The sequence below is a fragment of the Acomys russatus genome, chromosome 5, assembly GCF_903995435.1.
Source record: "Acomys russatus chromosome 5, mAcoRus1.1, whole genome shotgun sequence".
In the NCBI taxonomy this organism is placed as follows: Eukaryota; Metazoa; Chordata; class Mammalia; order Rodentia; family Muridae; genus Acomys; species Acomys russatus.
The window spans coordinates 60937044-60964932 of record NC_067141.1 but is presented as its reverse complement, the minus strand read 5'-3'; the positions used below and the strand labels follow the sequence as shown (position 1 = coordinate 60964932).

Here is a 27889-nt window from a genome sequence, read left to right as displayed (position 1 = left end):
TATATTTTTTAAGCCTTCAAGACAATTTCTTTCCAAGGCTGACTGACCAATTGTAGAGTATGAGAACCCTCAAAGGTCCCTAGCACAGGGTGTGAACACTGCTGCCTCTCAGCCACAGGTGGCCCCCTTTTGACTCCCTCCTGTAGCTAATTCTTTGCTTTGGTGTAGAAAGGGTTCAAACACCTGGCAAGGGAGAGGACACATGGAAGCAGGAAGATGCACACTGAGCTGGGCAGGCACTGGGGGACTGTTTGAGGGCCTCTCTTTAAGAAGATGAGGAGAAACCAGCCCCAGACAAGAAGGCAGGGAACCAAGCGGCACTGCCAGTTAGGAGGCAGAACACGGGTCCTGTTGCTTTCCAGGCAGCAGTGGTAACACATGAGGAACAAAGACGCTGTCCTGGCCACTCATGACCTGACTGGCCTACAAGCCCTGCTGAGAGCCACCCCAGAAGCTAAACTGAACTCCTCATTTAAAAAACTGGGAAAAATAGCCAGGTGTGGTGGCATACACCTTTAATCCCAGCACTTAGGAGGCAGAGGCAGGTGGATCTCTATGAGTTTGAGGCCAGCCTGGTGGACAAGTGAGTCCAGGACAGTCAAGGCTACACAGAAGAAGCCCTGTCTCAAGAGACCAAGAAAAGGCTGGGGGGGTGGGGGGCGGCCGTGGGGGGATAGTGAAAACAAAAACCATGTAGAAAAGGATGCAGTCTAAGGGCCCAGGAGTGAGGCTGTGCCAGGCTCCCCATGGAACACTCCTAGCACCCAGCATGCACTTAGGCTAAGTCGATCACCTCCACATGCTACACATCCTAGCAGAACAGAACTGCCAAGACCAGCCTCTCCTGCTTCAGCCAAGTGCCGGGCAAGCTGCAGCAGGGCAGCAAACAGAAAGATTGTGTGCAGAGCCTCTGAGAGATGCAGAGCAAAAGCCAACTCATTGCCACAAGAAGTCAGTACCACAGTATGGCAAGAGAATCAGTTTGGCAAAACAAAGGAATGGCTTCTGTCCGCAGGCCAGTGATGGGCCTCAGACACAGCTAGGTTCATGGGAGTAAACAACTGCTAGGCATCAGAGCTTCTGGGTCTAGTAAATTTAGGTTCTAGATTAAGGGTTCTGATGTAAGAGGATCTAATCTGGGTTTTCCTATAAGCATTTCAATTTGTTTCTGATGTTTTTGTTTTGTTTCTTTCTGATGCAGAATATAATAGGGAACTGGATGTAGAGGGTTGTCAGGGAGATGGGACTTTCCCAACCTGCCTACAAATGCTGGGAGGAAGTTGCTCCCCCTCAGCCACCTGGGCTCCTTGCCTGGACACCAGCCTTCCCAACACCCTGAAGGTCCAGGAGCACTCTTGTCCCTGATTGTGCTTCTCCCTGTGGGTAGGAAAGCCCTGAGGGAGGCGGCAAGTGGAGAGGAAGGGCTCAGAAAGGCTCTGCTGTGGACCAGCTTCTCTCGCTTCCTGGAACCTGGGTCTCCAGGCTTCCTCCCAACCTGTCACCTGCAGATTTCTTCTGCCTGCTTCTAGGGCTACCACCATGAAAAGAAGGGCTTCCGACTCTGAAAGCTTTGTGTGTAGGATTCGCTTGCAGACCGCTGATGAGAGCGGGCCGTCTCAACAATCACTGGTGGCATCTGGACGAGGTGCAGCGGACTCTTACTGTCTTTTAGGGCTTGGGTCAAATTTAGGATCTGTAGTGAAAAAAAGAAAGATGTGGGTGAGAGAAAGACCTAGTATTCTAAGCCTGCCTCTGCAAAGAGTATCTTCTTGAAAGTCAAAAACAAATACCAACGGAAATACCATGGAAGTAGGCTATTTGCCAAAGTAGCAATCGAGGGCTGGAGAGGTAGCTCAGTGGCTAAGGGTATGTACTGCTCTTGCAGAGGACCCTAGTTCAGTTCCTAGCACCCTTGTCAGGTGGCTCATAGCTGCCGGTAACTCCAGCTCCAGGGCATCTGAGGCCCTTTTCTGTACTACAAAGGCACCACACTTGCATGCACAAATACACACAGATAATAGACACATAATTTTAAATGAAAATTTGAAAATGTGGGGACTGGAGAGATGGCTCATAGTTAAAAGACAATGGCTGCTCTTCCATAGGATCTAGATTCAATTCCTAGCACCGACACATAGTTGTTCACAATCATCTCTTATTCCAGCTTCAAGGGATCTGACCCCTGCTCCCAGCCTTTATGGGCACCATTCACGCAAGCAGGGTGCAAATACAGCATACAAGCAAAACACCCATACAATAAAGTAAAAATAATTCTAACCTTTTTTTTTTTTCTTTTTGGTTTTTCAAGACAGAGTTTCTGTTATATAGAACCCTGGCTGTCCTGGACTCTCTTTGTAGATCAGGCTGGCATCAAACTCACAGAGATCTGCCTGCCTCTGCCTCCCAAGTGCTAGGATTAAAGGTGTGTGCCACCATGCCTGGCCTAACCTTTTTAATTTTTAAAGTAGGAATATGAACAGGCACTGAATGGAAGTGTGTCTGCCTGTGTAAGGCAGGGAGGTAGCCTGAGGGCCAGGAATCTGAGACAATCTAGGCAGCCTGGGAAGACCCTACCTTGAGAGCAAACAAAGAGGAAAACTGCAACTCCAAGTGAAAGACCACAAAAATAGAAAATATGACCTGAGAGGTGGAGAGAGGTCAAAGAAATAGGCTGCATGGCTGTGGGGCTGGAATATGAATAATCATAAGGGAAAACTGAAAAGAAAATCCCCTTCGACCTGGTAATGTCCTCTCCTCTTTTAAAATATGTGGTGCGGGGACCAACTCCAGAGCTTCATACATACAAGGCATACATACAACTAAGCCCTTCCTACCTCAGCCTCCCAAAGGGTGAGAGTATCACCATGCCTGGCCCTGCCATTTTGAAGAGTAGGTTAAATTGGCTGAGTGTGTGTGACTACACAAACTGATTCTCTGAGTCATGAGGCCACAACATAGCCCTTACCCTATGATTATTTACCCACAGGCCCATCAACTGATCCAGAAAGTTTCAAAACAAGTGACACAAGGTCAGATTACTTCTCTGCTGGGTTCCTTGCAAGTTTCCCCTAACTGTCCTTTGCCAGAACACACTGTATGCAATCAAATTGTAATTCCTATGCCCAAACCAATGCTTCCTTTGCTATTATCATGGCCTACTGCAAAAGCTGTTCCAAAGACATTAAGAACACAAAGTAGAGAGAAAGATAAAATTCTACCTGATTCTCCCCTGTCTAGATGATGACCCTAATTAGGTGTAATGGGAAGACTGCTACAGTTTTGTCAAGGGACTGAGATGAGAAACGGTTGGAGCAGAGGGTATGATGTGGATGAGGTGCTACCTGTACTATCTTAAGAAGTGAGCCACGGGGCTGGAGAGATGGCTCAGCAGTTAAGAGCACTGACTGCTCTTCCAGAGGTCATGAGTTCAATTCCCAGCAACCACATGGTGGCTCACAACCATCTATAATGTGATCTGATATCCTCCTCTGGCCTGCAGGGGTACATGCAGGCAGAGCTCTGTATACATAATAATAAATAAATAAATAAATAAATAAATAAATAAATAAGAAGCAAGCCAGTTTCTTTATGCTGAGGCCTGTAATAGCAGAGTCTACAATGTAGCTTTCCAAAAATTATGCCAGCCTTGCTGGGCCCTTGCTTCACTTGGGAAAGGCAGAATATTTGTATTCAGACACACTAATAAGACAGCAGCTCTTAGCTGGGCGTGGTGGTGCACGCCTTTAATCCCAGCACTTGGGAGGCAGAGGCAGGCGGATCGCTGTGAGTTCGAGGCCAGCCTGGTCTACAAAGTGAGTCCAGGATGGTCAAGGCTACACAGAGAAACCCTGTCTCAAAAAAAAAAAAAAAAAAAAAAAAAAAAAAGACAGCAGCTCTTAAAACCTTTTGACTGTCCCATTTCCAAGAAAAATGTGCTCAACAAACACAAAAGTGCTCTTTGGGAGCTTTAACTAAATGGTAGGAAGAAGTAAATACATACTTGTTGTGGAAAGACTAATATTCTTTGAAGATTCAAATTAGTAAGATAATTATAGCCACATGCATGTAATCCTAGCTTGGGAAATGGAGGTAGGATGGTTAAGAGCTTTGGACTACATAGTAACTTTAGGTCCAGCCTGGGCTATACAGTAACCCATTCAAAGGAAAAAAAGGTTCAAGAAGTCCGGCATGAGGGAGCATGCCTTTAGTCCCAGCACTCAAGAGACTGAGGCAGGTGGATCTCTGTGAGTCTGAGGCCCGCCTGGCCTACTAAGTGAGTTTCAGGACAGCCAGGACTGTTATACAGAGAAATCCTGTCTTGAAAAAAAAAAAGATTCAGAACCTCTCTTACCTCTCTCTCTTCTTCTCGCTCCTTATCTCTGTCTCTCTATTTCTCTCTGGGGTACCCTTGCCCCCCTTTCCTTCTCTCCCCATGCTCATTTAATAAACTTCTCCATCTAAAAAAGGTTTTTTTACTTCAGGAAGCTGACTTTTCTATTTACAAAGTTGTTATTAGCTGCATGTGCTGGGTACTTTCCTACATCAAGCACTACTCCAACTATTTCAAACAATTTATCTAACTATAACCCCATGAAGCGAGTACATGAAAAAAAAAATGAAGGAAAGATTTAGTAGATCTCACAGGATGTAAATGGGAGAGCCAGGCTTCAGACCCAGGTACTCTGATCAGTTTGTATCCTTCACTGCTTAGCTCTCTTTGTTACTTATGACATCAATATCCTACAGTTTTGTTTTTGAGATAGGATCTAACTACATAGCTCTGGCTACCCTGGAGCTCACTGTATAGAACAGGCTGATCTCAAATTCACACAGATCCACCCGCTTCTGCCTCCTGAGTGCTGGAACTAAAGATAAGCACCATCATGCTTGGGCCCACAGAGTTTTGACAAGTTTCTGTAGTTTCCTCTGATGGTGAAATAGAAAGGAAGAAGAATACAACTTGTAACTCAACAAACAAAATTCTAACTCCAATGTGTATCCACATGCTCACCATGTGCCAGGCAGTATTGCCAGTTAATGCTTACCATGAATCCTCTTGTGCACTTGTCCACAACAGAGCAAGGTAAAGTAACTACCCTACTTTACAAACAGGAAATTCGGACTCCTGCCCAGCATCATAGAACATGTAACCGCTGTAAGATCTGGCTCAGAGCCCAGTTCTCAGCCACTAAGGCATGCAGCCTTAAGCATAGTTTATTTACTAATAATGTACATGGCAACTGGTACAGGGCTAAACACTCAATGAATGCTTCAGTACTATGGAAGAGGTAGTACCTTTCCTCTCCTATATTTTAGGGCAGAGTCACAAATATTTTTGGCACAGTTAAAAGGTGTCAAACACAGTCCTGTCACAAACTGCTCAACCTGAGCATATAACCCTTCCAGAGAGGAAAGAACAGTGGAGGATGTGCCAGGCTTACCTGGCCTCTCATGACAGCAATCTGCTTATGGAACTGGCCCCTGTCGAAACCAGGATCTTTCTGCAAGAGAAGGGCAGAAGGGAAATGATGGAACCTGTGTGAATGCCTCTCAGGAACCCATTTTCTTCTCTCCATTTAAGCTTTTTGTTTTGTTTTGTTTCTCAAGACAGGATTTCTCTACGTAGCCTTGACTTTCCTGGACTCACTTTGCAGACCAGGTTGGCATCGAACTCACAGAGATCCACCTGGCCCTGTCTCCTGAATGCTGGGATTAAAGGCACACACCACCACCACCCAGCCTCCCACTCAAGTTTTTTGTTTGTTTGTTTTTCGAGACAGGGTTTCTCTGTGTAGCCTTGGCTGTCCTGAACTCACTTTGTAGACCAGGCTGGCCTCGAACTCATAGCGATCCACCTGCCTCTACCTCCCGATTAAAGGCATGCGCCATCATGCCAGGCCCCCACTCAAGTTTTTAAGAGTAGTTCACTAAGTATGTGGCAAGGAAGCAATGGACAGGGAAGTAAGTAGACTATTTCCTGCCCCACTTGGAATGCTGAGCTTCTGCCCTCCTGCCTCCCCCAGCTGAGTGCTGCAGCACACAGGATTCATGTGGTACTAGAGATGGAACCCAGGACTCTGTATGCTAAGTAAGCACCTGCAAACTGAGTTACATCATCCTAGCACTAGGGCAGCCATTTCTTTCAATCCCTCCAAACTAGCTTCTGCTGGTATGCAGTAAATTTGCTCTTCTGGCTAACTCAAGTCAGATGGGTGTAAGACAAAATCCTTCTTGGCTTGTGTCAGGACTAACTAGAAAAACCATGAAGAATGCCTTTTTCAAGGGCTGACCTTGAAGAGTTCATATAGGTCCTCCTCCAAGTCCTTGACGAAGTTAGGGTCTGAAATCTTTGGAAGAATCAAATCTTTGATCTCCTGAGAGAATGGGACTTTCGCCTGAGGCAACCAAGCCCAGTAAAAAGGATCTGAAAAGAGAAAAGGCTCACAGCAAAGCTGGTACTGGAAAATTCCCCCATCCTGGGTCTCCTAATGGGGTTCTTTCCAAAAGAAAACAACTCTTTCCCGGCACAAAAGAAAACCAACATCATCAACAGAACCCACTTCTAGGAGCTGCTGACCCTCAGACTGCATGACTAGCAAACACAGGACTCAGGAGTCACACACAGAGCTGCCCAGTCTCAGAGCTCTTTCTAGGTGACGCGTCATCTTCCACAGACAGATAGAACTGCTTGCTAGACTTCTAGATGGTCCTGCAAGTGAAGGCTGGCGCTCCAAAGGGGACTAGTGACTCTACTGGTACTTCCTTTTCTTTCTACAAATTCTCAGTTATAATGGGGTTTGGAGTACAACAAGGAAGACAGGACACAACAACAATTTATCTGCAGAGACCCAAGTGAAATAAAATACGAAAACATGAGTGTGAGAAGAATGCAAAGTAAAAATGAGCAAAGTCATCTTAATACTGAAATAATTACTATGCAGAATTGGGGGCCTTACACATGCTACACACCCAGCCATATGCTTCTACTCTCCCATTACCCATATGCCTCTTGTGGAAACAAGTGGTAAAAATTAAAATAGTTTATACTATGGAAAAGGTGCCATATACTGCTGGCCACTGTGTAAAAAGCCTGAAACCACAGTGTTTCATTAACTCTTAGGCCAATCCTACTTCAGCAATAAACAGAGCAGAGCCCTGTGTTCTTAGACTCACATGCCCTCCAGGAGTCAGGATGCTTCAGTGGAAAAGCCAGGCCATTGTCGATGGCAGCCACTTTGATAACAGGCTCCTTCACCACCACCCAGTCTGTGTCCTGCAGAACAATGAGAGACTTGCTCAGGCCTTTTAGAGTAGCAGCAAGAAGGGGGAATGGGAGTAGATAAACCTGGTCTACATACCAGGCCAACCAGGGCTACACAGAGGGACCCTGACTTAAAAAACCAGGTAGGTAGGTAGATAGATACATACAGATAGATATAGATAGATAGATAGATAGATAGATAGATAGATAGATAAGCAAGCAACAAGACACCTCATCTCAGCCCTCCTCCTTCAGCGCCCCTAGATCTAACCTCTACTGGTTTTTTTAGATCTCGTTTTCCAGACCTGGTTTTAGTGGCATCTGCTTCATGTATAGTCTGGTCAGGGTTCTCTGACATTTCCTCCATACTCCACCATCCCAGAGACACCAGTCTTACTGTGTTGCTCAGGCTGGTCTCCACCTCCTGAATGTTGGTGTTACAAGTATGTACCATATACACTGCTAGAGGCCCTTGCTTATCATGGGATGTATACATTTATTTACCTAGGACGTGCCTGAGTCCTTAGTGAGAAGGATAATGACAAAAACAAAGAGATTGTAAATTATTCTAAGGTTAAAACAGTAAGAAACTTGAGAATAGAAGGAAAGAAAAATCTGTATCAGCAGCCAAGGTCTTTTAGTGTGGACCTTAGTTCAGCCATGACTTCACTGGTAAGATGGCAATGTCCCATCTTCCAATGAGAAAACAGAGTCAAATGACAGGTGGATGATTTCATCATGCCTCAGTGATACATAAAGATGAAAACAACAAGCCTGGCGCTTGGGGAACAGCGGCAGGTGGACCTCTGTGAGTTCACGGTCAGCCTAGTCTATAGAACTAGTTCCAGGACAGACAAGGCTACAAGGAGAAACTTAGCCTCAAAACAAAAACAAAAAGAAAACAAAAAAAAACAAAACCAAACAAACAAAAAAAGAAAAGGACAGGGACAGGAACTAAGTAGAAAGAACGAGCTGCCTTGGCAAGCTACACTAGGGACACTATGCCTATGCGACTCCATGATTTCTTCAGGCTCGCTGATGCCACCACAGCAACAGGAACTACAGTTGGAGATTAAGAGTACTGGCTGCTCTTCCAAAGGACATAGGTTTGATTCCCAGCACCCAGGTGGTGGCACACAGCCATCTGTAGTTCAGATCCACTATTCTGGACTCTACAGGCACCTGGCACATATATGGTCCACATATGCACAGGCAAAACATTCAGACACATGAAATCAATCTTAAGAAAAAAAAAAAAACTTTTAAAAAAGGCAGTGATGCTTTTTATAAACCTATGGAGTTTGAGTCCTCTATTTAAAAAAAAAAGGCTTAAAAGGGTAGAAACTACTGGGATAAACAGTATTAGGCAGAGTCACTGAATTCAGACCTTTACTGTACAATGGTGTACCATAAAGTTCAAAGGAAAGACAGAGCATGAGTGTGCTCCAGACTTACTCCTTTTCTTATTGCTATCGCAATAAATAGCACTCAACAGGATGTTCCTTAAAATACACATTGAAAAAACTATGCCAGTTACTGACAACTTCAAACTCCTGTGTTTCTCTGACTCTTCTGAACTTTTGTGACTTAAAGCTCTTTTTTTGTATATCTATAGTTTAAGGGTTCCTCCTCCCATCCCACTCTTTGAGATGTAGACCAACCTCTTACCCGACAGCTAGCATTATCCATTGGACAGTCATATTTGATCAGCCAGTTGTCATTGCCTCGGTCTGCAAACAGAAACATAAAGTTAGCAGAAATAACCTGATTTTAGAAATGATGGAGTACGCATTTTGATATACTTGGACCACCCCTCCAACTGAGAACAACTACAAAGCAGGATAAAATACTTCAAAATCTCTGGAAGGCATTGGTGATTTTAACAAGATTATAAAAATTTGAGTCAAAATCCCAGCATCAGAAGGCCGAGGCAGGAAGATCATAAATTCAAGACAAACCTAGTTTATTTACCACAAGACTGTGTTGGAAGGAAGGAAAAGAAGGAATGAGGAAGAAAAGAAAAGAGTCTAAGAGCCGGATCCAGGAGAGAAAGAGCACACACAGAAAGGACCCACACTTGCAGTTTCTCCCCTCTACTGCAGCACTGACTGGTTTGGGAAGAGGTGGCTCTTGAGAGAGAAAACTTGGAATCCATCTTGGAAGCAAACCAAGCTCCTCCCCAGTACTTGATGTAACATGCTCCTGGGCTACCGGTGACTTGGGTGCTGGTCCTTTATAAACTTTACAACCCAGAGAAGACCTACACCAGCACCTCAGACTTTCAAACATCTCTACAGTTTCTGATAAAAAGTATCTGACACCAAACTAATCAAGCACACAGAGACATAAAGGACACAATAAACTAACCAAGCACACAGAGACAGAAACAACACAGTAAGAACAGAAATGAGACCATGAGAATAGACCTGTAGCACCTCCAAACAAGGAAGATATCTTATATAAACTTTTAAATGGCCAAGTAAAATATTTAATATCTTCAAGAAGATAAAAGGTACAGCCTGGAGTGGTAATACAGAACTATAATGCCAGCACTCTGAGGTGAAGGCAGGACAACTGGAAGTTCAAGGTCAATCTGGACTGTCTCAAAACATCATGGAAAAAAAACAAAAGTAAAGGCATGACTGAAATGTCAGCAGAAAACAAGAAAAAATAAAAAAGAACCAAGTAGCAATTCTAAAACTGAAAAACAAAACAAAACAAAAAACCCCACAATCATGGAAATTGGAACTCAAGCCATATGGGTTAGTAGAGCACACCTTTAGTCTCATCACTTGGGACTCGAAGATCTCAGCGAGTTCAAGGCCAGAGTACTCTACTTAGCAAGGCCAGGACAGTCAGGGCTATAAAGCGAGACCCTGTCTCAAAACAGTAACAACAGAAAAAAAGGAAGAAGGGGTCACGCAGGAGGCAGAAGGATCATGAGTTCGTACCAAACTAAATTGGGCCACACAAACCCCAAACCCTACAACCCTACCCCAAAACAAACAACAAAAAGGTTGTGGTCAAAATGAAAATAATTGCATCTGGTAAGCTATAATTTTTGTTTGTTTTGTTCTGTTTTTCGAGACAAGGTTTCTCTGTGTGGCCTTAGCTGTCCTGGACTCTCTGTAGACCAGGCTGGCCTCAAAGTCACAGAGATCCGTCTGCAACCCAACTCAGGCCTCACTACCTCTAGTTACTTGCAGATGCTCTATCTGGACAAAATTTAACCTAAAAACTTGGTCTGCCAGGCCCCTCTAAACATATGCATACCCACTCACACAGGACAACACCATCCTCACAAGGTACCAACTCCAGTCTGTACAGAGTCCCAGGCCTGTCTCAACCCTCAGAAGCCTGGCACAGAGCACGGGAGCTCCTGGCTGCTCACCAGTGTTGCGGATGATGTAGTCCAGCACCACCAGCCGCTCAAACTGCAGCAGTAGTTGTCGGTTAGTGTTCTCAGGGAGAGGCTCTGCTTCAAAACGCCGTAGCCAATAGTCTGCATCTTTGTAGCCTTCAACAAAGAGCTGAAATGACCCGACCTACAACCAAGAAGAAGGAACAAAATCATTTCTGTAGAGGCCAAGGTAAAGACCTCAGAAGTTAGCCAGAGACCCAGAGGGCCCACAGAGTTCACATCAGGGGCCCACGGAGTTCACATCAGAGAAAAGGAGCGTTTTTATGCCTTTATTTCTTTCTAAGTACAGGAGAAAGGGGGTGAGAGAGATTCGTTCCCCCAAGTTGAAGAAGCCTACTCAAATAGTCTAGAGGACTGTATTCCCTGGAGAGCTATTTCCTGGCCCTGAGATCTCTGACAGAAGGGAGAAAGTCATAAACTCAGGGCAGGTCATTTACATGCACAGTTCAAGTGTATAGATATCTTGCTTCCCCCCTTGAGTGACTATGCCACCATAAGCCATCAACTTTGTTAAGCCACAGAGGTACAATCTATACCTTAGGTGGTAGCCCGATACGGTTAAACCGCTGCCCAACTTTTGGCACTTTCTCTAGTGCAAGCCGCTTGCCCCTGGACTTTACTCGGTCAATGGCACTGTAGTTGAAGGTTTCACTGGCCAGGTATACTACCTACAGGAGAAAGAGAAAAGATACTTAGGTTAGAGTTAAGATTAAGAAAGGAGACCTGTGGCAGAGAACAGCTAGATGATCCGTAATAGTGTTCCTCTTCAGGGAAAGAGAAAGCATTTCTCAGTCTCATGGTCCAGGGCAGTCAATATGGCTAATTTTGAATTATAGTGTTGAGGCCGTGTAGGACGAACAGCAAAACAGCATTAGAACTCATGGAATGTGGCCCATAGCACAACCATGATGGGTATACCTCAGAAAGGCAGAGCTCAAGTACTACATGTCCTGAGCACTCCATGCCGTTATAAAGCATTACTCTGCTTGTTGCTTTCACAATCTGTGAGCTGTATAAACAGTCTAAGGGGGCTTCCAGCCCATCACTAGGCAGTGTCACTAAGTCATAGGACTTAGAGATGTAGATTGTTAGCAGTGTCCACCACCCTTAGAACGAATTGGCAGAATTAGATTGGTGGTAAAGTTAGGTTAAGATGCTTTTGCTGGTGACTTTGATATAGAAAATCTTAGAGGAACAATCTGAAGTTCATAAAGACACACTCTTAATAGTTGAGCCAGAGATTTTTTTCGAGAACAAGAACAGCAGCCTGACTGGTACTAGCTGATGTGCCTCTTTCTTGCTAAAGCTGGGTTGGTGATCAGGGTGATGGTTTTGCCCTCAGCTTCCTCATACGATTTGATAAAAAATTGTTAATGAGTAGATGTGCACCTTGAGCAGTAGAAATGACTGCATTTTTTTTTAAATAAAAGTTTAGATTTGTGATTCTTTTAAGATTTTTATTAGATCATCCTTTAAGATAAATAGTAAGAAAAAAATAAAAAATAATAAAATAGTAAGATAATTGATCCTTTCTTTGTAATCACAAATTGCAGCCTGCCAGTAAGGAGAAACTGGCTGAGAAAATTACCTTGCTTTTTTACACTTTGTTAACCTATAACAAGTTACTCAGTTAAATGTGGATTCTTAGGAATAAATTGTTTTTAACATTTGTTTTTCACCCATAATATGTAAAACATTTGAACATGTGAGGATATTGGGGAACTGCTTTTCTATGTATATTCACTGTAATCATTAACTTAAAGAAAAATAGAATGCAACCACATTGTGATTTTCATACTGCCTTGGATTGCTGAACACACTATTGGAGTTGGTCTTCAACATAATAGAATATTGATAAAATGGTGTATGTGTGTGTGTGTGTGTGTGTGTGTGTGTGTGTGTGTGTGTGTGTGTGTGTGTGTGTGTGTGTGTATATACCTGGCCTGGCCTCTAAAATCTCCCACAATTCTTAGTTCATATATTCTAATCTGTGAAGCTGTAATGCAGGGCTCTGAGATGACAGAGCCACATCATCTAATGATCCCATATTCCTTGTGATAGGAATGACTTGGGCACGGGAATCCATGTCTGTGATCTCAGCATTTACAGGCGAAGGCAGAGGGATCTACACAAGGCTAAGGCCATCCTCATCTACATGGTCAGCTCCTGGCCAGAACGCGCTATAGAGTGAGACCTGGTCTCAAATGAGGAAGGAGAAGAAAAGGGGAAAAAGGAAAAAGGAGGGCAGAGGGGAGAAAAGAGCAACAAAGAAAACGGGCTGGCGAGATGGTCCCCTAAGGGCACTTGCCAGCAAGCCTGATGACCTGAATCTGGCCCCCAGAACCTGTAACTGTGGAAAGAAATTAACTCCCTAACGTCCATATGTGAGTCTTGGCATATGTGCTCTCTACTATACCATAAAATAAATGTAGAAAGAAAGGGGGGGGGGGCGTGTTTTCTCAAGCCCATTTTTCCAGTTCCCACTTGAAAACCAAACCCTAGCTTGTTCAAGCTATAAAGCATCTTTTCCCTGTATCAGGTTTATTTGCAACTATTCTCAGCACACCACTCTGCCCTGTATGACTAACAAAACTGTCACTACCACACAGGAAGGAAAAGAGCCAGTGAGAACCAGAACTTTACTATTTCAAGCACTTTCACAATGTGATCCCTGTTTCCATAGAGACAAGTGCTCTGATCAACTGGAGAGAATGTCACAAGGGTAGGGCAGGCAGTGAAGGGAGAATCGACTCCTCTTATATTCTCCAGCAGCTGAAGTTAAACTGTTCTGCCTCACCTCAGCTTCCCGGAAGATATGTGTGGTCGTTTGTTTTCTGAGAGACAGAGTTTCTCTGTGTAGCCCTGGTTGTCCTGGAACTTGATCTGTAGACCAGGCTGGCCTCCAACTCAGAAATCCTGCTGCTTCTGCCTCTGCAATTAAAGGTGTGCACCACCACTGACAGCAGGTAAGTGTTTTTGTATTGTTGACTCTGATGCAAGAGACCCTCGGCATTCCTTACTGTTCTCTACCAAGGGGGCTGTAGAGTGCTGTCAGTGATTAAAACACGAGACCCCTCATCCAGCAAACTTCTCTTGGCCAGAGACAGAAACCATTAAAGAAAACCATCACTGATCAAAATGCTGAGTTGTGAAGTACAATCCCAACCGATGTACCTACACTCGAGACTCTTACACCCAAGGCTCAGAGATCACTGTGGAAGAGGGGCAGAAAGACTGAGAGTCAGAGGAACAGGAAACTTGCTGTGAGACTGTCAGAAGCTACATCTGTGAAGTCTCACCAACTTGGCTGCCTAAAACATGAACTGAACAGGACCACCACAAATAGACATGCTGATGTGGAAGGAGGAAAAGTATGTAAGTCCTCAACTCTAGACAAAGAAGAATAGGCAATTAAGAAATGCTGAGAGCAGGAGAAATAGCCTTTCCCAGGGAAGGGCATATGGACAGCCCTGATTACATATTTAAACTATCATACAGACTGAGCATGTTTTATGTGTACACAGAGAGAGAGACAGATGGACACACACACACACACACACACACACAAAGAAAGACAAAAAGGTCATGAACTTGAAAGAGAACAAAGAGAGGTGTACACGGGAGGGTTTGGAGGGAAGAAAGGGAGATATGATGAGAATTATGTAATTCTCAAAAACCTAAAGGTAGTTTTTTTGAAGAAAAAAAAAACCACAAAATGTATAGAGTATTTACATTATGCCAGGCACTAGGGTATATGTTTTATGTGGATTATCTCATATAATCTTGAAAGTCACTCTACTAAATAATAACTATTTCTATCTCTATTCTTTCAGGGAGGATACTAAACATACACTAGGGGATTCACTGATTTGGCCATAGCCACAGAGGCCTACTGTGATCCCAGCACTCAGGAGGCTAAGGCAGGAAGATCACAAGTTTAAGGCTAGCCTGGACTACATAACAATACTCTATCTCCAACAAGAAAAAAAGCTACTGAGTAGAATTCAAGCTCAAGCCTCAGACCCTTAGGCACTGAGCCCCAGAACCATCCACAGAGCAAGTCAGGAAATAGTTGTGGCTCTGTGCTGTTTGCCTAGCAAAGGAAATTATAGGTCATTGAGCAGGGGTACTGAAAGGACTTCTAGAGTATAGGAGGGGCCTGATCTAGGAGGATTTCAGGTTAGGGACCAGACTCTGAAGCAATAATTATCATAAAAGATGTTCTTAAACTAGTGTTAGTAAAATCCCTGAAGTCATATGAATCAAGTACATATTCCAGTACTGTCTCAAAGGGTGAAGGGGAGCATGGGCCCAACTCTTTATCAGAATCTCAACAAGTCAAAACACATACAAGAGATGTGTAAATCCACTCAATATGTGAATTTGCCAGGAGCTGGTCCTTTCCTTCTCCTTCCTCCTCTTCCTTGCCAACCTCCCTTTTCTTTCCTTCCCTGTGGTGGTGTGGCTTGAACCCTGGGCCTTGCATATGCTAAGTAAGCTAATAGTAAGCTGCACACCCAGGCTAGGACTTCTAGTCTGATATGCTCAAACAAGCCCCAGGCCACAACATGGAGGTAGGTGAGGGAAATTCCTTGTCAGTCCTTTGCATAGAGAGTTGAAGCACACATTTTATTCTCATTCTCAGCACAACTAAATTCTCTTTACCAAACCTTGCATAAGGTTTAGCTGACATCGGCTAATTTGTATCTAAAGGCAAGCATGGTGGCACACTCTACAGATTCAGGTCCTTGAGAAGTTGAAACAGGTGGATCACTGGAGCATACTGTGTTTAGAACTCATTTGAGCAATATGAAGAGACCTTCCTGGTCTCTTAAGGAGAGAGACATGGCTTAGTGGTTAAAAGCAATTAATTGCTGAGGGCTGGAGAGATGGCTCAGAGGTTAAGAACACTGGCTGTTCTTCCAAAGGTCCTGAGTTCAATTCCCAACAACTACATGATAGTTCACAACCATCTATACTGAATCTGGTGCCTCTTCTGGCCTGCAGGCAGAGCACTGTATACATAATAAATAAATAAATCTTTAAAAAAAAAAAAAAAAGAGCAATTGCTGCTCTTGCACGAGTGGAGTTCAGTTCCTAGCACCCACATGAGGAGAGTGACAACCACCTTTAACTTCAGCTCCAGAAGATCCAATGCCTTCTTCTGGCCTTAGCTGGCACCTGCACACATGAGCACATACACACATAACTTTTTTTTTTTATTTAAAAAAAAAAAAAAAAGCCAGGCATAGTAATGCATGCCTTTAATATCAGCACTCGGGAGGCAGAGGTGAGCAGATACCTATTGAGTTTGAGTCTGATGAGAGAGTCCCAGGACAGCTACACAAAGAAACCCTGTCTCAAAAAAACAAAAGGAGGAGCAGGAGGAGAGGGAAGAAAGAAAAGAAACTGTGTATGTAAATCTTGATCCAGAAGTCTTCAAGAATGAGCAGTAAACGCACCCAGGTTTATAACCAGTTTGTACCTGCCTGGATACAAAGACTAAGGAAGCCCATAAATGTATAGGAGGCACTTGTGAGAGTCCTAAGATTGTATATAGAATTTATCTGTGTCCTTCTGAGAGCAGCTTTTATCAGATAAAGTGTAAACCTATCCTTACCACCACCTCCCAAACACTCAGCATCTCAGGTTAAAACAAGCCCTCCCTGGACCCTCTTTTCCCTAACACAGCCCTTCGTGGCAGCAAACCCATAGCAAAGCACTAAGGCTCCCCAGAAATAGGCCACTGACCTTTGTACGGGGTACAATGTTGAGTTCCAGTTTCTGGTCCACCAGGCTAGCCCCTGCCTCTGAGAGATAGCCCTGGTTGAGGACAAGGCAGTCACGGCCAAAGCAGCAAGGACAACACAACTTCTGTAGCCATTTGGTCCACTTAGGATTAAGGTGCCCGTATGGCTCTTCATTCTTGGGTTTGAAGACAGCAACGATCTTCTATAGACAAAAAGAGAGGACAGGGAAGGTGACTTAGAAGTCTGGGAGTAACTCAGTAGTAGATCACGTACTTAGCATTTATGAGGCCCTTAATTCAGCAGTAGATAGGCTGCTAAAAAGAGTTATGGCCAAAGATACCAAGACTCCTCATTCTTCCTTGCTTCTTCTCTGATTAACTCTGTGCTTCAAAGTAAATGGAGTTTGTATGCTTCTAGAAGACCCAGAAGCCAACTTGGTAAGACATCTGTTTATTTGGGGGAGGGGAGACATTTCTGAGACAGGGTTTCTCTGTATAGCTTTGGCAGTCCTGGAACTTGCTCTATATAGACCAGGCTGGCCACAAACTCACAGAGATTATCTGCCTGCCTCTGCTTCCCAAGTGCTGGGATTAAAGCCCTGTGCCTGGCTGGGAGGTGGGGAGGGGTGGGAAGGTGGGGAGGGGTGAGGAGGGGTGGGGAAGTGGAGGGTTTTGGTTGGGAGTTAAGATAATAATAACAAATCAACCAAAGAGGAAACAAAAGTCATAACAAGAAAAACAATGTGCTACATGGTTAGGATTGGGGTGCTCTTAAGAAATTCTAAGGCCGGGCATGGTGGTGCATGCCTTTAATCCCAGCACTCGGGAGGCAGAGGCAGGTGGATCACTGTGAGTTCGAAGCCAGCCTGATCTACAAAAGCGATTCCAGGACAGCCAGGACTGTTACACAGAGAAACCTTGTCTTGAAAAGGCTTCGAAAGGAAAGAAGGAAAGGGAAGGGAAGGGAAGGGAAGGAAGGGAAAGGAAAGGAGGAAGGGAGGGAAAATTCTGATCGGCAAAGGTTCAGGAGAAGAGAACCCACAATTCATTTTCTCTAGCCTATCACTGAATCTGTTTCTCTGATTTTGTTTGTGGAGACAGGGTCTTACTGTATATCCCTGGCTGGATCAAAACTCAGCTGTGTAGACTCTCTGACCCCAAACTCAGAGACCCACCACCTCCTCTACCTCCTGAACACTGGGATTAAAGGCGTATGCTATCATGCCTAGACACTGGATGTTCTCTTCCACAGAACCTTAGGTCCTCTGGGCTTGTTTTACATTTAGCACATTCCTTCCAGTCCCCAAAGTAGTAATTTAAAGGAAGAAGAGAAGATATGCTAACCAAATGATTCACCTTATGACTCTTCTCATTCTTTTCTTAAGGCTATCTGTGTCATAAAGCACTTTTTGTATCACTTCCTAAGTTAGGGTGGGTCATGGCAGACAACACGTACCCATCTGCCTCCATCAAGTAGGTACTACTGAACTGACTCACCCCATCACTAATAACTAGCTAAATCTTGAGGCCAGATCCTTCAAGAACTCCTCATAAGGATTTGAAAAGGCAAGAGAAACCCAAAACTCTCTTTTCTTTTCTTTTCCAAAAACAATCAATTTATTCTTTTTGTTTGTTTTCTTTTGTTTTTGTTTTGAGACAGGGTTTCTCTGTGTAACAGCCCTAGCTGTCCTATAGCCCTAGCTGTCCTAGACTCACTTTGTAGACGAGGCTGGCCTCGAACTCACAGAGATCCACTGGGATTAAAGGCATGACCTTATTCTTAAGGTCAAGTTTATTTATTGGAGAAAGTAAAATATGAACCATAAGTTTTTGTAATTACTTTTTATTTAAAGACATGGTCTCACTATGTAGCCTTGTTGGCCCGAAACTTGTTACATAAACCAGGCTACTTGAAGTCACAGAAATCTGCCTGCCTCTGCCTCCCCAGTGCTAGGATTAAAGATATGTGCCACCATACCCTGCCACAGAATTACTTTCTTATCCAAAGTGACTGGCTAGTAAGAAGCCTTTGGCATGCAGAAGCCTCTGTCCTCATCTGGAACCAGTCTGTGATGCAGCCACAGGCTCTCAGCTGAGTGCAGGACTGGTGAGACCTCTGCAGCATGCAGCCTCCAGTGAAAGAGCGATGAAGAGAGGGCTGAAAAGTACCAGGGAATAAATATAACTGTTCCACGTAAAGAAAGCAGAACTTGAGCTAAACTGCAGACAACTGTCACTTATGTGCTGGCCTCCAGCTTCTTAATTTCCTCCCACCATGAGGAAAGCATTAATTGGCTCTTCAAAGGAATAATATGGTTATCTCAGTCACACAGGGGCGTCACTGAAGAATACTGTCTGGACTAAACAGTTCAGGAAAGACAGGGAGGGAGACTGGAGAACTAGAAGAGCATGCAGAGAGAGGGGGACACATGCCCTTCAGGACTAAGAATAGATCTCAGTGCAACTCAGTTCTGCTAAAATTTGATCAGGACCTAGTTTATGTAAGCATGTGGTACTTTCCTCAAAAGACACAAAGCAGCCTCTGCCCTAATTTTCAAAGCCATGTTGATTCCATATAGTGGACTATGCTGCTGACAAAAATATTCTTCTCTTCCATAAAGGATGAACTCTAAAACCACTCAAGTTAGAAAAATACCAGTATTCAGCTAGGAAAGAAAATGACTGATTTTCCTCACCATCTTCTCTTCCTTGATAGTCAATTCCTGCTATCTTCAGGAGAATATCCATTTGGTGCTGATTTTAAAAGCAGAGGCAGGTGGGTTTCTGTAAGTTCAAGGACAGCCAGGGCTACACAGAGAGACTCTGTTTCAAAAAAAACCAAAGGAAGGAAAACCATAGAATAATGTATAGATACTTAAGGTAGTAGTAGTTCACAAATAAGAACAGAACTGTACCAGGAAACAAGAGCCTTCTCACTAGCTGATGTCAGAACCCACAATCAATCACTGGAGCCTATGTGTCCTACCATTAACCTGCAGTGACCAGCATGAAGGTATGATAAAGAGACCTCTGAAAAGGTGAAGTGTGATACACTTGCAGCCCAGCTACCCACCAGGAAGTGACTTTTATTTAAAAGTTTTGTTTTTCTTTCACATTTAGGGCTAGCCAGAGTGCTCAGCAGGTTAAAAAGTGCTTGCCATTAAGTCTGACAACCTGAATTCAATCCCTAAATCTACAAGGTTGAAGCAGACAACTGACTTCACAAGCTGTCTTCTGACCCCTAACTGCATGTGGTGCATGTGTGCAAACATTCCAAATACATTTTATGTTTGGTACACATGAAGTGGAAGGTTCTTTAACTTTTTCCTCTCAAGATTTCTTCAAGACAGGCACAGTAGCACAGTACAAGCATTCTCTGAAAGTGTTAAAAATTATTAAGATTTCCCCTAAAAGAAAGAGGGAGTCAGTCTCCTTAACCATATGATACCTAGTAGGTCAACCACACTCCAGGGCAGGCGCCCTACTCCCAAGAGTAGCAGGCAACATAGATTAGACTAAAATAATTTAAAAACTCCAAGGGAGACTAGGGTGGACCTAAAAGGAATTGGGAATGTGAATATGATCAAAATACACTCTGAAATTCTTAAAGAATTAAAATATTTTTTTAAAAGATTCTGGGGCTGGAGAGATGGCTCAGTGGTTAAGAACACTTGTTACTCTTGCTGAAGACCCAGATTCATTTTCCAGCCCCAAAGGGTGGTTGACAGTCATCTATAACTCCAGTTTCAGAGGATCTGACCCAATCTTCTGACCACTGCAGACAGCAGACATACATACATGCAGTCAAAACTTTCATACACATAAAATCAATAATAAGATTCCTCCAAAAGCTTTAATTTTCATGGGTAAAGCTACACTTGGTGTACACCGGGTGTGGTGGCACACGCCTTTAATCCCAGCACTTGGAGTGAGGCAGAGGCAGGCAGACTGCTTTAAGTTCAAGGCCAGCCTGGTCTACAAAGTGAGTCCAGGACAGCTAAGGCTACACAGAGAAACCCTGTCTCGAAACAAAACAAACAAAAACAAAAACAAAATACAAAGTGAAGCCAGGTGTGGTAGGGCACACCTCACACCTATAACACCAGCACTCAGGAGGCAGAGGAAGGTAGCTCTCTGTGAGTTCGAGGCCAGCCTGGTCTACAAAGTGAGTCTAGGACAGCCAGGACTACAAGAAAAACCCTTTCTCGAAAAACAAAACAAAACAAAACAAACAATAACAGCAGCAAAAGAGTACCAAGTCATTCTTGACTAAATAGTTAGACTGAGGCCAATCTAGGCTAACTGAGACCTTGTTTAAAAAGAGAAACAAAACTCAAGGGGCAAAATGAACACCCCGTGCCTGTACACCTGCTAAGCACCGGCCCAGGGCTGTCATGTGTGGTCTCCTCTAATCCCACCGCCACCTTTTTGGAACAAGTTCTTATTTTACTATGTAGCCTTGGCTGCCTGGACTGCATTCTGTAAATCAGGCTGATCTCAAACTCCCTGAGCTGCTCCTGCCTCTGTCTCCTGAGGGCTGGGGTTAGATCCTGCACCACCATGCCTGGCCTGCCTCCGTCTCCTGAGGGCTGGGGTTAGGTCCTGCACCACCATGCCTGGCTTGCCTCCGTCTCCTGAGGGCTGGGGTTAGGTCCTGCACCACCATGCCTGGCCTGCCTCCGTCTCCTGAGGGCTGGGGTTAGGTCCTGCACCACCATGCCTGGCCTGCCTCCGTCTCCTGAGGGCTGGGGTTAGGTCCTGCACCACCATGCCTGGCCTGCCTCCGTCTCCTGAGGGCTGGGGTTAGGTCCTGCACCACCATGCCTGGCCTGCCTCCGTCTCCTGAGGGCTGGGGTTAGGTCCTGCACCACCATGCCTGGCCTGCCTCCGTCTCCTGAGGGCTGGGGTTAGATCCTGCACCACCATGCCTGGCCTGCCTCCGTCTCCTGAGGGCTGGGGTTAGGTCCTGCACCACCATGCCTGGCTGGCTCACTAATGTTCTTACACTAGTCATACCGCATGCTCTGCAATTCCTGGTACGATGAACATCCTAAGAGTAAATGCTAAGGAAATCCATCTGTAGCTGAGTGAACATGAGATCTGAAGCAGCAAAGATGTAAGTAAGGAGCGGCAATGTGAGCACTTATCACCATGACAACTTCTAATCTAGCATTTTCCATTTTACTGTTCCAGGTTCTTACTTGATCATCCTGTGGCAGAAACTGCCATAAACTGGGAAGTGGAATCACAGCTGCCATAGTCAAGAATCTTTCAGAATGAACTGGAGGACTCTCGCTCTTCCAGAGGCCTGAGCAGGTTCCAGCACCCATGTTAGGTGGCTGCAGGGCTCCGATACTCAGTCACTGCTGACTTCTGAGGGCACCCGTATATAAGTAGTGTAAGCAGACACACTCGTAAATGAAATTTTAAAATTAAAGCAAGCTGGGGGCAGCGCTGCACATCTTTCATCACAGCCATAGCCAGGCAGAGGCACGGGAACCTCTGTGAGTTTCAAGGCCAACATGGTCCACATAGTGAGACTTTGTTTCAAAACACAAAAAATTAATCTTACAAAATTAAAAGAATCTTTCAGACTGTCCAAAAATAGTTATTACACAAACTACTGGTTCCTCTTGTTTCCCCTTCTTGTCTGACATAAGACATCTAATTTATCTTGTAGACAAGATTAAAAAGAACTACAGCTCCCAGACACACACTACTACAACCATGTTCTGGACAATAAGATGTAAGCAGAAAAATCTGATGCAATTCTAGGAAGGGCCCAAAAGGGTGGAGACACAGTCTTCCTCTCCTGTCTTTCAATAGCTGACAAACAAGTAAGCTTTAGCAACCATCTTAGAAGATGAAGTATAAGCCACACACTAAGGACAGGCAAATCTGGGACTGAAGCCATGCTGGTTCTGAGGAGCCTATAGACTCCCCTTATATCTGAGACAAACTTTCTTTTTTTTTTTTTGTCCTTACTATTTAAAAATATCTGTCATACACAGGCAAGTTCAATACTAACCAACACCAGAGCTGAAAGAGAAACTGTGAATTCAAAGTCCTGACTGCCTTACTAGGGGAGGGACCTAGTGTAAATCAGTTACACTGCACCCAGTGTCACCCGTGGAGATAAAACAGTACCAACCCCTAAGGTGGTTATGGGGATTAAGTGTTAATACTCATAAAGCACTTTTTTAAAGTATTGGCACAAAGCATGCACTACTTGAGCATTAAATAAAATAAATGCATTTGGTGTAGATTCTAAGTGACACAGATACAGTATGTTTGTGGGCCTGTCTAACCCTACACAGCATTTAGGATGTGGTCCTCTGTCCTAAACCACGTTTTCAGTGGGAGCAGGGCAATCGTATTAATAATTTCTTCTTGAAATCTGTATGTAGATTTTACCTCTAGAGACTGAGATCCTTAACACCACCAAACACAGAGCAACAGTATCAGAACCCCACTGACCCATGGTCAGGCCTCTGAATATGTACTGAGGTGACAGAAGTGACAGATTCCACCATTCCCACCTATCAGAGCAGCAGATCATTCCCAGGTGACCTGACATACTCCCCCCTCCTCACCACCCCTCTCTGAAACAAGGTTTCTCTGTGTAGCCTTGGCTGTCCTGAACTTGTTCTGTAGACCAGGCTAGCCTCAGACTTACAGAGAGCCTCCTGCCTCTGCCTCCTGAGTGCTGAAATTAAAGGCATGCACCACCACACCCAGCTTCTGACATACTTCTAAAAGAGAAAAAAAAAAAGCAAACAAATAATCTTCCTGTGGCTATTGAAAGATCCAGAAGCCAAGGCATGGTGGAACATGTATTTAATCCCAGCACTCAGGAGGCAGAAGCAGGTGGATCTCTGTGAGTTCAAGGACAGCCTGGTCTACAAAGTGAGTCCAGTACAACCAAGGCAAAATAGAGAAATCCTGCCTCGAAAAACCAAAAGAAAAAAGAAAAGAAAGATCCAACCAACATGCTAACCATTAACCTATCGCCCCACAAAACACAACTCCTACCTTTAATCCCATTCTGTTTCCGAACAAAAAAGATAAAATCTTGCGGCCTGTTTTGCTGATCAGGGGCCCTGTGCATATTCTCAAAGCTTTCTCTGGTCCAGTTCATACACACACAGTTGACCGAATTGCTCTCTGGTTTTGGTAATCCATTCTCTGGGTGAATGGATTACTCAATGAACTCTATCAAGAGCTACAAATCATAACCCACCCTGGCCACCTAAACACAACAGCATGCAACCCATCTAAAAAGCACACATGGGGGCTGGAGAGAAAGCCCAGAAGCTAAGAGTGTAGAGGAATTTTAATTCAGAACATGGCTACTCTGGCTGGAATGCAGTCACGACTTTAATTCCAGGAGACAGAGTCAAGTAGATCTCTGAGTTCAAGGCCAGCCTGGTATAGAGCAAGATTCAGGTAAAGAAAAACTTATGTCCAGTCATAATCCCAGTACTCAGGAAACAGAGGCATATAGATCTCTGGGCTCTAGTGCATGCTGTTCAGTCAGTTCCGTGGGAGTCAGTGAGTGGAGAGGCAGTACAGGTGAGTTGAGTTCATGGCAGATCAGTTCATGGAATTCAGAGGCAGTGTTACTGGGAGAGTTTTACAGAGACAGACTGAATAGAGAACAAGCCAGACACAAGTGAAGACAGAACAAGGCAGAGAACGAGAAAGAACCAGAAGATTAGACAGATTGCTGGAGTTAGTTTGAGACCAAGCAGAGCAATTCAGTGAGAAACTGAGAGAAGCCAGATTAAATCAGTCAGCTTGGAGAAGAGTTTGAGGCAGAACAGCAGAGTTGAACCAGTCAGCCAGAGCTCAGAAAGAACTAGAAAGGGTGAATTTATGCAGCAGTCTCAGAGTCTAAAGATGTTCTAGGCCTAGGTTAGACTGTACGGAGGCTAGAAGTTTCCAGAACTAGGCCGAGGTTAGCAATGGAGGCAGTAAGCCTCCCAGACAAATTACATGAAGCGAACAAAGGCTCCTTTTACATCAGAGCACTGGCTGCTCTTCTAGTGGATCCAGGGTTCACTTTTAAGCATCCACATGGCGGCTCACAACCACCTAAGCCCAGTTCTGGGGGACCCAACACCCTCTTCTGGCCTACTTGGGCATCAGACATGCACATGAAAACAATATCAATACATATAAAAAATTTTTTTTAATTAGTAAGTCCATAGGACGTTGGAGGTTCAGGCAGGAGGAATGTGAGTTCGAGGCCAGCCTGGGCTCCATGGTGATTTTTTTTTTTTTTTTTTTGAGATAGACTGCCTATGTAACCCTGGTTATCCTGGATCTCATTTTGTACATCAGGCTGGCTTCCAACTCATAAAGATCTTCCTGCTTCTGCCTCTCAGATGCTGGGATTAAAGGCTTGCACCACGCCTGCCTAATTTTTAAAAGTTAAGAATTTTTTAAAAAATAATTTACACACACACACACAAAGCAAGGGACCAGCTGCACAGTGGTGGCACACGCCTTTAACCCCAGCTCTGGGAAGGCAAGGCAGGCTGATCAAGGCCAGGCTGGTCTACAAGTGAGTTCCAGGGACAGCCAGGGCTACATAGAGAAACCCTGGGGGTAGGGGAGGGGGATGCAAGAGAATTTTGAGATAACTTTAACACCCATTATTTTAATACATATAACAATATTACTTTTTTTTTTAAATGAACCATTTTGTCATATCTGAAAAACGTCAACAGACAAGAGCTGACACATCTTGACCTACTATTTCTCTAATAATATCTCTGGTCTGATTTGTGTTCAACGTTTTAAGTTTGTATCAGGGTCTCAAAAGTTGCCCTGGTCACCTCATGCCCCATGCTATCCTACTTCCACACTCTCCCGGCCCCCACTCAAAATGGAAGCAAGGGACAAAATTAAGGTCAGCAAAACTCTGCCTTAGCTAAGTAAACTGCTGGTAAGCTTGAGGGAGAAATTAAAGGGCAGGAGACAGTCTCGTGTTTTTAAAGCTCCACGTCCTAAACTGAGGAACAGTAAGCTACGATGTGAACCTTTCCACAGGAGTGAGCAATAATCGGGACAGATGACACAGATGAGTCCACCCACGCTGTCACCAATGACTGTTAATAAGGAAGCCGGGCGTGATGGCGCACGCCTTAAATCCCAGCACTTGGGGGGCAGAGGCCGGTGGATCACTGTGAGTTCGAAGCCAGCCTGGTCTACAAAGTGAGTCCAGGACAACCAAGGCCACACAAAGAAACCCTGTCTTGAAAAACCAAAAGGGAAAGAAAAGAAACCTAGGAGCCCCGAAGACACAACCCCTCCACACAGAGGATGGAATTAAATCCTCAGAGCCCGTGATGGGTCAACTGACCCACAGAATAGGGACACCCGGCTTTGGGCCAAACTAAAATAAATAAAAGGTGAAAGCGAATAGCCCTAAAGACCGGAATCTGGAGGCAATGGCCCGGTACTTGTCCCAGTAGTTTGAAGCTAAGGGACCGACTGGAAAGCAGCATCGGTCAGCACTTCCCTGCCTCATATCTCGTCAATTTCCTCTTTTCGCTTTCCGCTCACGCTTCCCCCAACAAAAAGGTTCTGATTGATTTCTTCATCCCGCGAGGTTTCCCCATCTCCAGTGCCCCAGAAGCATCCCCAATCCCGCCGGGGGCTGGCGCTTAAGTTTCTCTTCTGCACCCCTTCGGTTCCCTCTTTCCCCGGTCCCGGGGCGCCGCCCCCGCGCTCACCCCCTGAGAGTCCTTGACGAAGTAGCTTCCGCTGGAGCCCTGGTAGATGCGCTCGGGATAGATGCAGCACTCGATGGCCACCTCGGCCTGCCGCACCACCACTTCGAACTCGGGGTCCTCCGGGAAGTCGTTCCGCTCGCGGTGGGTCTGAACGGCGTGCGCCGCCGCGGCTGCCTGGGCGGCCAGAGCCTGGGCCTGCGCCGCCACCGTGTGGGTCTGGCCCTGCGCCGCCGCGCACCGGGCCCGGTCCAACAGGGGCTGCCGCTCCCGGTCGTGGCCGGGCGAGCACGGCGGAGACGGGCCGGAGACGGCCACCGCCACGCGGACCGCGCCCCCCGGCACCTGCGGAAAGTGAGCTCCTGAGCTCGACGGGAAGGTGTACTCCGGGGGTTGGGCCCGCTCGGGGGACACTAGCGGGCTCGTCTCGTCCATCCCTCAGGCCGCCGGCTCGGGGACCCGGCGCGCTCCACACCAGCGAGCTCGCGGGCGCGACCAATCCGCGGCACTCCCCCCCTCCCGCTTGGCCAACCAGGGCGCGGAGCCTCCGTAGCTCCGCCCCCAGCCTGCCCTGTTTACTTGGCGACGCGTAGGCACGGCCCCTCGCGCTCTAACAGTAGCCAATCAAAACCTGCACCTACGCCATCGCGACCTCCACAGCTTTAGCGTCATCTTCTGTGAAGACTGCGCATGCTCCACAAGAAAAACCAGACTCAGACACGCCCTCCACCTTAGCCCCGCCCCTGCTTCCAATTGGTAGAGCAGTCTTCCGAAGCTTTCTGAATAGCAGCCTTCATAGTCACTTGTTAATTGACTGCCTACCTTGAGCTGACCGTGAGACTGCAAAAATGTCATTTTTGTGTCACTAGGCACCTGTTATGTTCAAAGCATTGAAGAGACAGCAAAGAAGTAAATATGCCCCGATCACCCCATGCTATCTCAAGAACTTAAAAATCCCAGTTCTCATTCAGTTTACATATTGTATGAGCAAATGACTCAACGCTTTATGTGATCGTTGAGGAAAGCTTTGGTCCCTCGAGAATATAAAGCCCGTGACTTTATTCAGTTAAATGTCTAGACACAGTTGGTCCTCGTTTTCATTAGTAAAAGGAAGAAGAAAATGGACCTCTGTCCTCACTCTGGATAAACATCGTCCGGAGACAGTAGGAGATTAAAGAGCTAATAATCTTAGCTGGAAGTCTACAATAGTTCATAGACTTGAGAATAGATTAGAGAGTGAGCAAAAGCTGTGTGCAGAGCCTGTACTAAGCCACCTCCTAAAGGAAGCAACTGAATCACAAAGGGAGAGGGAAAGGCTTCGAGCCGAAGAGAAAGAGGAAGAAGGCTAAAGCCTATTTAGGACAGCCTGCTTGGCGGAAGGGAAGCCGAGCCAACGCCTTAGTGAACCAGCAGAGGGCATGTGACAGGTACCCAGAGGAAAGAACTTGATGAAGGCAGAAGTGTGAGACGGAGCACATCCACCCAAAGCCACACATGAGCGGAGAATGGAGAGAAAGGGATGGGGGTTGCAAGGATGGAGCGACAGTTAATTAAGAGCGCTTGCTGCTCTTGCAGAGGAGCCGAATTCAGTTCCCAACACTCACGTTAGGTGGCTCACAGCCACTTAGAACTCCAGCGCCAGTGGATCTGATACCCTCTTCAGGATCTCTCTCTCTCTCTCTCTCTCTCTCTCTCTCTCTCTCTCTCTCTCTCTCTCTCTC

General features: G+C 45.3%; 1 protein-coding gene across 1 annotated transcript; it reads right to left on the bottom strand.

Moving 5' to 3' along the window:
* Positions 1-1128: 1128 nt before the first annotated feature.
* Pi4k2a (phosphatidylinositol 4-kinase type 2 alpha) lies at positions 1129-26659 on the bottom strand. The gene is made up of 9 exons (XM_051146575.1): positions 26172-26659; positions 16434-16634; positions 11219-11350; positions 10653-10806; positions 8930-8991; positions 7174-7273; positions 6291-6424; positions 5442-5501; positions 1129-1693 (listed from the first exon to the last, which is right to left on the bottom strand). Exons 1-9 carry the CDS (start codon positions 26601-26603, stop codon positions 1532-1534), a joined length of 1437 nt encoding a protein of 478 aa, XP_051002532.1. The 5' UTR covers positions 26604-26659; the 3' UTR covers positions 1129-1531.
* Positions 26660-27889: the final 1230 nt, after the last annotated feature.

Bases quoted from the DNA above. Each gene is read 5' to 3' on its own strand.
- Pi4k2a (XM_051146575.1), bottom strand. From the start codon at position 26,603: ATGGACGAGACGAGCCCGCTAGTGTCCCCCGAGCGGGCCCAACCCCCG. The intron at 10,807-11,218 runs GTATAGATTGTA...TCTTGGTTGTAG, and splicing joins GTATCGGGCTACCACCTAAG to GTCGGGTCATTTCAGCTCTT. The intron at 6,425-7,173 runs GTGAGTCTAAGA...TTCTCTTTTCAG, and splicing joins TCCTGACTCCTGGAGGGCAT to ATCCTTTTTACTGGGCTTGG.